Source organism: Pelophylax lessonae, assembly GCF_965119305.1.
Source record: "Pelophylax lessonae genome assembly, chromosome: 6".
Taxonomy (NCBI): Eukaryota; Metazoa; Chordata; class Amphibia; order Anura; family Ranidae; genus Pelophylax; species Pelophylax lessonae.
This window is the reverse complement of record NC_138773.1, coordinates 296,507,993-296,520,932: the sequence shown is the minus strand read 5'-3', so window position 1 is coordinate 296,520,932 and position 12,940 is coordinate 296,507,993. Positions and strand designations below refer to the sequence as shown.

The following is a 12,940-nucleotide window of genomic DNA, read 5'->3' as shown; positions in this document are numbered from 1 at the left end:
GCATTAGTGCAACACAGACACAGTCCAGGCACTGAGCGCCCACTCTGATCGGTCGATCTGCATTTGCTACAGCACACATCCATTTCAAAAGCAGTAATAACAAGGGACAGAGTTAAATCCCCCCCCCCCCCAGCCATCACTTACAGTGTTATTACAAGCAATTTAACTTTCCCAACACAGAAAGTAATAAAAGACTTTCAGACAGAATTTAAACTGTCCTCTCTTCACCTCAAAGTACAGAAGGAATGCCTAGGGAGGCAGACCAGCACAGGGAAAACGAGAGTCACACTCACCGGACAGGTTTCTTCTGAACTTTCGAAGGGTCTGGCGGAGTGTAAGGGATGATCTTCGGCTCGAAGTTCTCATTGTTATCCATGCCGGCCGGAACCGAATTGGGCTTCCTGACGACGCTCACATCGCCCCTCGAATCAGAGGACACCCCGGGGCTGCCGGGGACCCGCGGGCCGCTTCCACAAGGCTCCTCCACCCATGTAACACTTAGCAGGCTGAGGGTGAAGCCCAGGGAGATGCCCACCACCACAGGGCCCACAGGCCGCAGTAGGGACAGCACCATCGAAAGTCTCATCTCCACTGAAAAAAAAACAGGAGGCTCCAAACCAAGGACTGGCTTCAAGGCTTGTGTTCTGTAGGCTGTGTTCACCAGTCACTGCACCAAACTCATCCCCAACTGGAGGAACCCAAAGAGATGTAGTACAGGTGGAAGAGGTGAAAAGACTCAAGGGCGGGGGGGGGGGGGGGGGTACTCTACGTAGGTGATAGGTAGAGATGTAGTAATGTAGTACAGGTGGAAGAGGTGAAGACTCAAGGGGGGGGGGGTTACTCTAGGTAGGTGATAGGTAGAGATGTAGTACAGGGAAGACAGGTGAAAGATGCAAAAAGGGGGAAGTTACTATAGGTAGGTGAAGGATCCAGAAGAGGTGTGTAGAGGAATGGGAGATACAAGGAAGAGGACTGGTATAAGATTTGTGCACCGACCAATAAATACGGAGTATAAAAAGAGCGAGAACGCTAATAATGGAAGGAATGTATCAGAAGAGGGGACTAAGCCCAGATGTAGGGAGGGATGGAGTAGAAGATTGGGTTGACTTAGCTGCAAGTTTCAAGGGGCTAGTGATGATATGAAACAAAAGAAAGATGAGGCAAAGGATATTAGAAGAGAACAAAGATGACACACTGGTGATGGGGGGTTGGCTAGAAGAGGATGAGGTTGAAAAATGGCCAAAGATGAGAGTTAAAAAAGAGAGATGAAGAAAAGGATGGGAGATATCAGAACAAAGGCCAAGCGGGAGGATGGGGGTAGAGTAGAAAAAGATGGAGATGACAAAGTTGTATAACAGGTAAGAGTATTGAAAGAGAGACAAGGCAGAGGGTGGTCAGAGTTTATCAGAAGACCAAGGACCTCCAACTAAGAGGATGGAGATGACGGAGTCGTAGAATGACCAGGAATGGAGAGCGAGATGAAGCAGAGGATGGTGGATCTAGATGGAAAGCCTTTATAGTAGAGAAAAAATGAAGCCCTGGGAGATGGGGGGGGGGGGGGGGTAGAGTAGATGAGGATGAAGTAGACAATGTCAGGAATGAAGAGGACAGTTGTCAGAGATTGGGGGACAGAAGATAACAGAGGGGCGAAGCTGAGGATGGAAGGCGTAGATCAGAGACGTAGTAGGAGAGGACAAGGATGAAGAAGACGAAGACAAGGTTGGAGGTGAAGAAGACAAGGTTGGAGATGACAAGGATGAAGAGGACAAGGTTGGAGACAAAGAAGACGAGGCTGAAGACAAGGTTGGAGACGAGGATGAAGAAGACGAAGATGACGACAAGGTTGGAGACGAGGAAGACGAGGAAGAAGAAGACAAAGATGAAGACAAGGTTGGAGACGAAAGAAGACGAGGAAGAAGAAGACGAAGATGACGACAAGGTTGGAGACGAGGAAGAAGAAGACAAAGATGAAGACAAGGAAGACAAGGAAGAAGAAGACAAAGATGAAGACAAGGTTGGAGACGAGGAAGAAGAAGAAGACAAAGATGAAGACAAGGAAGAAGAAGACAAAGATGAAGACAAGGAAGAAGAAGACAAAGATGAAGACAAGGAAGAAGAAGACAAAGATGAAGACAAGGAAGAAGAAGACAAAGATGAAGACAAGGTTGGAGACGAGGAAGACGAGGATGAAGAAGACAAAGATGAAATCAAGGCTGGAGACGAGGATGAAGAAGACAAAGATGAAGACAAGGTTGGAGACGAAGAAGACGAGGATGAAGAGGACAGTGGATAGAGGGATGAAGCTGAGGATGGAAGGTTTAGATCAGATGGATGTAGTAGGAGAGGATGAGGATGATGAGGAGAGTTGTCAGCAGTTTAGGGGACAGCAGAGGAATGAAGCTGAGGATGGAAGGCGAAGTTTAGAGTGATAGGAGAGGATGAAGAAGAGGATGGGGATGAAGAAGAGGATGGGGATGAAGAAGAGGATGGGGATGAAGAAGATGGGGATGTAGCAGAGGGGTGACTGAGGAGGAGGATAGAGATGTTCGGCAGGGATGGCGCACACAGCAGCAGTAGCGTTGTACAGACACAGAAGAAGTAGACTTGGTGTAGGAATGTGGCAGTCACAAGGTGACAACAGCCCAGGAGGAGATCAGGTGGGGTAGTCAGCTCTGTGAATGGCCTTTAAAGAGAGCAGTCCATGTGCCGGGTGTCTCCTCTGCTTCGGCGGTCCCTCAGCCGGCCAGTCCCGATATCTCCGTCCCCTCACACGTCCCGGAGCCCAACTCCCATTCACTCCTCTTCCTCCTCCTCTAATCGCAGCTCCCAGCAACCCGCCTGACGTGTCACCTTTCCGCCCCGCCCTTTCCCGAGTCCCTGCCCTGCGTCATCGCCCTTTTTCCCGCCCACCCCGGGCTTCACAGGGAGGCCTGGAACGCAAAGCCGGGCAGCGTGGTGCCGAGGCGGCCCGTGCGCTGTGATTGGCTAAGCGCGCGGGGAGGGCGTGGTGCGAGTGGTATCTGGGTGAAGGGAATGAATGAGAAATGTAATTAAAGTTTTTATGTATAATGAGATTAGCCCGTCTATAGATACATTGCCTGGGGACACATAGAGCGAGGCCATTTATTATTGCTTGTAAATTATTGGCTGTGACTGAGGCCCAATGTACTCCCCAGGTATATGAGAACTCAGGTAAGTCCGTGCCCAGGTATGACTGAACTCAGGTAACCTGCATCCAAAACGCAAGTATTTTGTTTTTGCCGCAATTTGCATTTTTAAATCTGTACAAAAACACAGAAAGTACAGCAAAAAGCACTACAGAAATACTCAAAAGCAACGTACATAGGTGTGAATCGAGTCTAAAGCCCCGTACACACGTACCGATCGTCGGCCGAACGATCGGCCGTCTTTTGTCCAGGGCTGTCGGTGTCTGTTGAAAACTGCTAAAGACTGCACACAAATTTTGTCGGCCAACAACAGCCGACTGCAGAAGTGATGTCATGTGATGGTTAACTTTCCTTGTGTTTTGTCTTTTCTGAGCATGCCCAGTCTTGCAAATCTGCTGTCTGTCGGCCGAATTCTGTACTGACTGGCGAACAATCGGCCGTTCTGGTGTTGTCCAACAAAAATTTTAAAGCATGCACGACAGATTCTTTTCGGCCGAAAGTGCGATGTCGGCTGTCGGAAGCATCATACTAACAAGCCTACAATCGGTCGTCGGCCGAATATTTACGGCCGACAATCGGTACGTGTGTACGAGGCTTAAGTCTGCACCCAGGTATGATTGAAGTCAGGTAGGTCTGCACCCAGGTAAACGAGAACTGGAGTAAGTCTGTGCCCAGGTATGACTGAACTGGGGTACGTCTGCACCCAGGTATACGAGAACTTGGGTAGGTCTGAACCCAGGTATGATTGAAGTCAGGTAGGTTTGCAATGCACCCAGATATACGAGAACTCAGGTAAGTCTGCGCCCAGGTATGATTGAAGTCAGGTAGGTCTGCATCCAGATATACGAGAACTCAGGTAGGTCTGTGTCCAGGTATGACTGAAGTCAGGTAGGTCTGTGCCCAGGTATGACTGAAGTCAGGTAGGTCTATGCCCAGGTATGACTGAAGTCAGGTAGGTCTGTGCCCAGGTATGACTGAAGTCAGGTAGGTCTGTGCCCAGGTATGACTGAAGTCAGGTAGGTCTGTGCCCAGGTATGACTGAAGTCAGGTAGGTCTATTCCCAGGTATGACTGAAGTCAGGTAGGTCTGAACCCAGGTATGATTGAAGTCAGGTAGGTTTGCAATGCACCCAGATATACGAGAACTCAGGTAAGTCTGCGCCCAGATATGACTGAAGTCAGGTAGGTCTGCATCCAGATATACGAGAACTCAGGTAGGTCTGCACCCAGGTATGACTGAAGTCAGGTAGGTCTGTGCCCAGGTGTGACTGAAGTCAGGTAGGTCTGTGCCCAGGTATGACTGTAGTCAGGTAGGTCTGTGCCCAGGTATGACTGTAGTCAGGTAGGTCTGTGCCCAGGTATGACTGAAGTCAGGTAGGTCTGCGCCCAGGTATGACTGAAGTCAGGTAGGTCTGCGCCCAGGTATGACTGAAGTCAGGTAGGTCTGCGCCCAGGTATGACTGAAGTCAGGTAGGTCTGCGCCCAGGTATGACTGAAGTCAGGTAGGTCTGCGCCCAGGTATGACTGAAGTCAGGTAGGTCTACTATGCCCAGGTATGACTGAAGTGAGGTAGATCTCTGCCCAGGTATGACTGAACTGGGGTAGGTCTGTGCCCAGGTATGACTGAACTGGGGTAGGTCTGTGCCCAGGTATGACTGATCTTGGGTAGGTCTGCACCCAGGTATGACTGAAGTCAGGTAGGTCTGTGCCCAGGTATGACTGAACTGGGGTAAATCTTCATCCTGTAATGTCATGTCTGAACCCAAATATGTTTGAACTCCGGTATATCAGAATCCAGGTATGACTGAATGGCCAGTATAACAGAAGTCAGAGGCCCTCCAGGGTGTTCAGGTGAATTCCATTAGCTCTTGCATTGTTCACTGTCCTGTTGGGGGGGATCTTTGTTTACTATCTGCCAGAAACAAAAGCTCTGATATAATTGGGTTATTTTGATGACAATCAGATAAGGCCGCTGCCCAGTGCTAATTGTAATCTCCTTATGCATAATAATCCTCCTCATTCCATTCACTGGGCCTAGTAACAATGGCCGTGCTCATGCAGAATGGAGCCTGAGGAACCTCATCACCGGTCAGGTTTACCTTATCTCACCCCCCACACCCTCCGCCTTTTATCTGCTGGGAAATCAGAGCAAACTCCACTGACAGGACAATTTTTTCCGCCAATGAAAACCATCAAATGGCCATAGGTCCCTTCTGATCAATTCAGACTCTGTTTCAATTGAATTCGATCAGCAGGACAAAATATTGTCAATCTTTTTGCATCGATCGGCAGCACTGAGATGCTGATCATATCGTACACATGAATACAATCAGATTATGAGATGGCATGGTGGAAACCAAGATATGATCGATAATTTATGAATCATATCCTAACTATCGGTCAAAATCCACTTGCCCATGTGTTGCTTATAAGTGGAAGGGGTTGCTGATTATAGATCGATTTTATAATTGGAAGAGATCGACCAGAAAATAAATCCATAATTTTTTCAAAGAGTGTATGGTCATCGTTAATCTTCCAATGGGGACACTTGTTCCAGACACAACTAATGCCGGCCATACACGCTTCAATATATCGACTTCTTTTCCAGTCAGTCTCTTCCGATAAGAATAATTTGATCTATAGTTGACAGCCCATTTGTTCGATTTGCAGCAAACGGGGGAAGTGAATTTTGATCAATATTTAAAATATGATTGTCATGATCATAAATTATTTATCACATCTCTGTTTCTACCATGCAATCTCATAATCAGATCAATCAAATTGCGATTGTATACGTTGACAAAGTGCTTCAATCGATTCATAACAATTAATAATTTTCAACCCGGCAGGTCTGATTTAGTTTGATCGAATCTAATCGAAACTGAGCTTAAACTGATCTGAAGGGAAGTTATGATTGTTTGTGGATTAGATTTCTTTTGATCAGTTCTATCGGATAATAAAAACAAAACACGTGCGATCACCATCAGAGGGGATTTCCCTCACATTGGAGAAATTTTAAGAAGACCATAAATTATACAATTTTTCTTTTGTGCAATTTTGGTTTGCAGTAAAAATGATCGCTTGGGGTCAGGGACTGATGTGAATGAATAGCATGGAAAGTGCTACGTAAATTGTCAATGCTTTAACCGCTTCCCCACTGCTCACTGTGCGGCTACTGCAGCACAGTGGCTCGTTATCGTCTGGCGACGTAGGTCTACGTCACCAGACATTGCGCGAGGCTCGCTCCCGCTGTTTTCAGACACAGCGGGAGTCGGGCCAGGGGAGGAGCGGCGGCGATCGCCGCTGCTCTTCCCCGATCGTCGGGGAATCTAGTTTGGAGATCCACCCGCTTGTGTAAACAGAGCGGGCGGATCTCCTAAGTGACAGGCAGGGTCAGATTGCAGGGTTCAGCATAGCTGAACCTGCGATCTGTCCTTGAGTCACTCAGTCCCCTCCCCCCACACATGTCAGTAAGCACCAGGCATACATTAACCCCTCCCTCTCCAATAAAATGAACCCCTTCACTGCCAGTGTCATTTTTACAGTAACAGTGCATATTTATAGCACTGATTACTGTAGTAATGTCACTGGTAACCCAAAAGTGTCAAAAATGTCAGTCAAGGGTCCGATTTGTCCGCCGCAATGTCGCAGTCCCGCAAAAAAAATATCGCAGATCGCTCGCCGCCATTACTCGTTAAAAAAAAAAAAACACCAAAAACGACAGAAATCTTTCCCTTAGTTAGTAAACGCAATAACTTTTGTGCAAACCAATCAAAATACGCTTATTGCGATTTTTTTTACCAAAAATATGTAGCAGAAAACAAATTGGCCTAAAATTATAAAAAATTTTGATTTTTACATTTTTTGGGGGGGAATTTCATATAAAAAAAATGTGAAAAATATTGTTATTTTTTCAAAATTGTCGTTTTTTTTTTTTGTTTATAGCGCAAAAAGTAAAAATCGCATAGGTGATCAAATACCACCAAAAGAAAGCTCTGTTTGTGGGAAAAAAAGGACGTCAATTTAGTTTGGGTACGGTGTCGCACGACCGCGCAATTGTCAGTTAAAGTCGCACAGTGCCGAATCGCAAAAAGTGGCCTGGACGTAAGACAGCAAAATCCTCCGGTGGTAAAGTGGTTAAAATACCTATAATATTTTATTGTTACTTCCTGTTGTCTGCTAGACAGGAAGTGAAAGAAAAAATCTCCAATCTGCTATAGATAGAGAAAAAAAAAACGTAAAGGTTATCAGCATTCCACCCAAAAAAAAAAAAAAAAAAGTTTTCTCTTTAGTTATACTTTTAGTATAAAAAGTTTTAACTTTTTAGTTACCCCCTTGGCACTGGCCTTAAGCAAATATATACGGCCTCTCTGCGCCTGGTCCTGCATGTTTGCATGAATTGTTTTGAATGCACTTGTGCTGAGACCAAGCACGGTTCCCATCTCCTAACCAAAAGCTCCCGATCTCAACAAGTTTTTGGACCACGTGACTGCGGTGACAACCAATCACGGCAGTCACATGATCTTAAGCCACACCCCGCCTCTCGGCGTCATAATCCACTTAAAGTGTCGGGAGACGCTGGTGCTAAGAGGCTAAATGTGTTCATCTAAAATTGACCAAAAATCAGCGTGTTTCCCTGGCTGTTGGAGTAGAATTTCTAGTAGAATTTAATTCTAAATTTTTTATCTTAAAGGGTAACTCCACTTTCATGGGGAAAAAAAAAGCAAATAAAGAAAAAATATTATAGCGCATACAATTGCGACACGAGTCATATTGTAATTAAATGTTATTCAAATTTACCTTTCCTTTTCAATCTGCAGCCGCTTTAATTTAATGAAATTCAATACAATATGGCCGCCTGGAGGTGTTCTGTACACAGAATGCATACTGACCACACCCCAGACACATCATTTCCTGCTTGTGTGATTGGCTCACCAATTTTCCCAGAAGTCTGCCTAAGATACAAGTCAGATTTCTGCCATCCCCTGCAAAAAAAATGTCATTTTTGATGAAATACTCCCAATAGGAAATCATGGCTAAAGGGATGCAGGCCCAACAGTTTTTCATCATAAGTGCTCTGCAGCTGCACAGCTGATCGATAAATATGAAACCACTCCCATTAGACCCACTCAGCACAGAGGAACAAACAGGGATTTCTTCAGAATAACAAAAGGTAGAAATCTGCAACAAAAATTGTTATAATCCTTGTAATGTACATGGATCACCCAGAGGGGAATGTTTTTTTTCTCAACAAAAGTGGAGTTACGGTTTAAGAACAGTATTCAATTTTTGAACCCTTTAGTGGGGTCAAATCTACATTCGCTGTTGACAGCAGTGATGAGAAAATTTGGAGGAGAAGGATGGAAAACGATTCTTGATTGAACAAATTTGTAACAGTGTATGTGGTGTTCATTCAGTGAAGTCCATTTCATTACAAAATAAATGTTAAAGGCAAAACTAAAATTTGGAAGTACCTTCGAACGTCCTTTGCCAAGTCTTTGAATGCACTGAGTTTTTTACGAATGTTCGACCGCCTACTAGTGCATGGCCAGCTTTAGAAACCAGCAGTTCAAACTATGAGGTAGATTTGCATAAACTGGAGCACACAGAATCTGGTCCAGGCTAGAAGCTGATTGGTTACTACGGTATGCACAGCTGCACCAGACTCTGTGTGCTCCAGTTTTAGGCCCTTAAGACACGGACGTTCCAATCGGGTCTACTTGTCAGTTTTTCAGGCGGACCCGATCAGACCATCCATTGCACTCAATGGAGCTGCGGATGTCAGTGGACATGTGTCCGACATTCGATCTGATCCTGTCCTGATCAGTTCCTTCTGGCGGATGGGATCAGATGACAGTAGGATGGAAGCGGACAGGCGGTCCAATTCCATCCAACCGCCCCATAGAGAACAGTGAGCTGTGTCCACACTGCATCAGCAGAGCCGTAACAGGCCTGTCATCCGCCTGCTCAGCGCTGTGATTACCTGCTGAGCAGGAGGATCCTCTTGCAAGGTTTGCAACCGTGTGAAAGGGGCCTTAGTAAATCCCCCCTAATGCCTCTGCTGGAGTGGCCCGCCGATGGGTTCTATGTGAGGTAGTAACATTTAGAAACCTGTCTCTGATCCTGATTTATCAAGATGAAAAGGCACTTAAGATGTGCTAAAAATAGCACTCAAGGTTTCTAAAATGACATACTAATTGAGATTCCTTTTAGCCTGCCCTAAGGGCACTTTAGGGTGCAAAGCTGCAAGGCTCTCTCCAGCCAGTATGGCTGCAGCTCTGTACAAGTAGGGAAGCTGGACAACACTTAGCTGGTACTGTCAGGCAGCCAGAGCTGACCAGAAGGACCTCCACTCCAGGGGTAGGTGGGAGTGCAGGTCAGCACACTCCTGCCACACTGCGGTCCCCATCTGCTCCAACAGCTAAAATCTGTCAGAGCAGACAGGAAACTAGGGCCTGGCAGGAAGAAGGCTTTAATAGGGCTTCTAATGTGAAGGGTCCCTTGTGTAAAAGGGAATCTAATGGGGACCCTGATGTGAAGGGAAGTATGATGGGGACCCTGATGTGAGGGGGGATTATGATGGGGACCCTGATGTGAGGGGGGATTATGACGGGGACCCTGATGTGAGGGGGGGATTATGATGGGGACCCTGATGTGAGGGGGGGGGGATTATGATGAGGACCCTGATGTGAGGGGGGATTATGATGGGGACCCTGATGTGAGGGGGGATTATGACGGGGACCCTGATGTGAGGGGGGGATTATGATGGGGACCCTGATGTAAGGGGGGGGGATTATGATGGGGACCCTGATGTGAGGGGGGGGATTATGATGGGGACCCTGAATTGAGGGGCGGGATTAGGATGGGGACCCTGATGTAAAGGGAAGTATAATGGGGACCCTGATGTAAGGGGTAGTATAATGGGGACCCCAATGTAAGGGGGGCTCTGATGTAAGGGGGAGAACGATGGGGACCCAGATGTAAGGGGGAGAATGATGGGGAACCTGATATGGGGGGGGGGCGCTCTGATATAAGGGGGAGAATGATGGGGATGCTGATAAAAAGGGGGGGGGGTATAATGGGGACCCTAATGTAAGTGGGGGCTCTGATGTAAGGGGAAGAATGATGGAGACCCTGATATGGGGGGCTCTTATATAAGGAGTTAAATGATGAGGACTCTGATGTAAGGGGCGTATAATGGGGACCCTAATGTAAGAGGGGGGGCTCTGATGTAAGGGAGAGAATTATAGGGACCCTGATGTAAGGGGGAGTATGATGGGGACCCTGATCTGGGGGGGGGGCTCTGATGTAAGGGGTAGAATGATGGGGACCCTGATGTAAGGGGAAGAATGATGGGGACCCTGATATGGGGGGGAGGGGTCTCTGATATAAGGGGGAGAATGATGAGGACTCTGATGTAAGGGGGAGTATAATGGTGCACCCTGATGTAAGGCGGGGGCTGTGATGTAAGGGGGACAATTATGGGGACCCTAATGTAAGGGAGAGTATAATGGGGACCCTGATGTGGGGGGGGGGCTCTGATGTAAGGGGGAGAATGATGGTGACCCTGATGTAAGGGGGAGTATAATGGTGCACCCTGATGTAAGGCGGGGGGCTCTGATGTAAGGGGGAGTATGATGGGGACACTGATGTAAAAAGGGGACTCTAATGCTGGGTGGAGTATGATGGGGACCCTGATGTAAAGGGGATTCTGATGGAGACTATGCTGTAAAGGAGGACACTTATAGGGATCCTGACCTAAGGGGGGCTCTGATGGGGATTGTAATGTGAAGGGGGCTCTGATGGGGATATTTTCAGTCTATGAATATTTTTAAAAACTAAATTTGGCCATTATATTGAAATGTTTGGAGTCCTCTGATCTAGCAGATTCCTCCCTTCACACTAAACATGTGGCTGGGTGAATGTGCCCATTGGCTATATGGTATGCTGACAGCCAGCATTCCTAAAGCCAGTCATACATGGATCAAAATTCGGCTGGTTCTCCAGGGACGGGTGGAATTTCAATCCATGTATGGACAGACTGGTTCTACATGAGTCAATCCACTGACTGACTTCTGTACAATAGGGCTGTTGGATTTCCCTGTTCGATCAGCACTGCAGGTTATAGCTGGCAGCACTGATCAGTGTATTCAGATGGCAGGGAGGTCTCCCCACTGTTAGAATAAATGTGTTTAGCAGGGAGGATTCCCCTATCCACATAGTTTTTTTTTTTTCACCCCACTTGTTGAATAAAAAAAAAAAAACACTCATCTATGGGCTGCTTAACTCTGGCTATAGATGAATGGGATTTCAAAGGAAAATTCATACAACAATTCTCAGAACATTCGTTTTGTTGTGCGAAAGATTTTGTTTCCCTTTCTAACATTTGATTTTTGAATGAATTGACTTTACTGAATGAAAACTACACACTGTTAGAAACATGTTCCTTCAACATCCCGCTCCTTTGAAATTTCACGTCACTGCGGTCGAAAATGAATGTCACTTTGACCCACCAACAAATAGAAAAAGGAACAAACTTTCTTAAAACATTCTTTTCCCAAGAGTTTTCGTTCAAAATTCTACCCATCTATGGCCAGCTTTACTTTTAAGATACCAAAATCAGCAGCTGCATCTGATTGGATATAAGCTCTGCTCGGCAGACCATTTTTCTCCCTGGCTCCTTCCCCAAAAGTCAGGGCCACCTACAACTCAGATTTCGGCTGAGGAAGCCGGAATCGTCTGCATTTCAAGCCACTATTGCAGTCTGTGCTCCTTTATCGTTTATCTGTCTCTCTTCTCTTAATTGTTCTTCGTTATCAGCAAATTCAGATCTAAATCCCCCCTGCAGTGCCTTTCCATAGTCTTGTTATCACTACAAAAGGGAACAAAACTCCTTTTCTTTTTGAAATGCTAATAGTATTTATCCCCCCCCCCCAAAAAAAAAAGCTTTTATTTATAAATGTAATTTACTGCAATTTGCATATTGCAGTCCAGATGCTGCTATAAACTCTGAAAGTACTGTATGTTGTGTTGCATATATTTTAACCACTTCTGTTCCCAAAGGTTTAACCCCCTTTCATGACCAGGCCTTTTTTTGCGATACAACACTGCGTTACTTTAACTGACGATTGCGCAGTCGTGCAACGCTGTACCCATATAAGATTTATGTCCTTTTTTTCCCACAAATACATAGCTCCCAAATGTCCCTGATTTTGAGAAACTGTCCCTGATTTGGAACAATGTCCCTCATTTCTCCTCATTTGTCCCTTATTTTGGTTTGAAGTATATAGCCAGTGCTGTATCTTGGCCTAGGCCAACAAGGCCCAGGCCTAGGGCAGAACTTTGCAGGGGGCCAGCAAAAAACCTGATGGGGCTGCACTGATATGCTGCCCTGATGGGCACTGATATGTTGCACTGATGGGCACTAATAGACTGCACTGATGGCCACTCATGAGGCAGGACTTATGAGTTGCTTTGATAGGGCTGCACTGATAAGGCAACACTGATGGGCACTGATATGATGCACTGATAGGCTGCACTAATGGGCACTGAGAGGCTGCACTGGTGGCCACTGATGGGGCTGTACTGATGGCCACTCATGAGGCCGCACTGATATGCTGCACTGATGAGGCTGCACTGATGGGCAGTAATGAGGCTGCACTGATGAGCATTGATAAGGCTGCACTGATGGACACTGATGAAGCTGAACTTATGGGAACTGATCAGGCTGCACTGATAGGCACTGATGGGCACTGGTAGACTGTGGTTGTGGTC

At 46.4% G+C, this 12,940-nt stretch overlaps 1 protein-coding gene across 1 annotated transcript in view; it reads right to left on the bottom strand.

Annotated features, from left to right (window-relative positions):
- CHPF (chondroitin polymerizing factor) overlaps positions 1 to 593 on the bottom strand; it is a 77,611-nt gene extending 77,018 nt beyond the window's left edge. Inside the window, exon 1 of the mRNA XM_082260954.1 lies at positions 294 to 593. Within this exon, the coding sequence (XP_082117080.1) occupies positions 294 to 586 (293 nt within the window). The 5' untranslated portion in view covers positions 587 to 593. The remainder of the gene's footprint in view (positions 1 to 293) is intronic.
- Between the last annotated feature and the right edge of the window lie 12,347 nt (positions 594 to 12,940).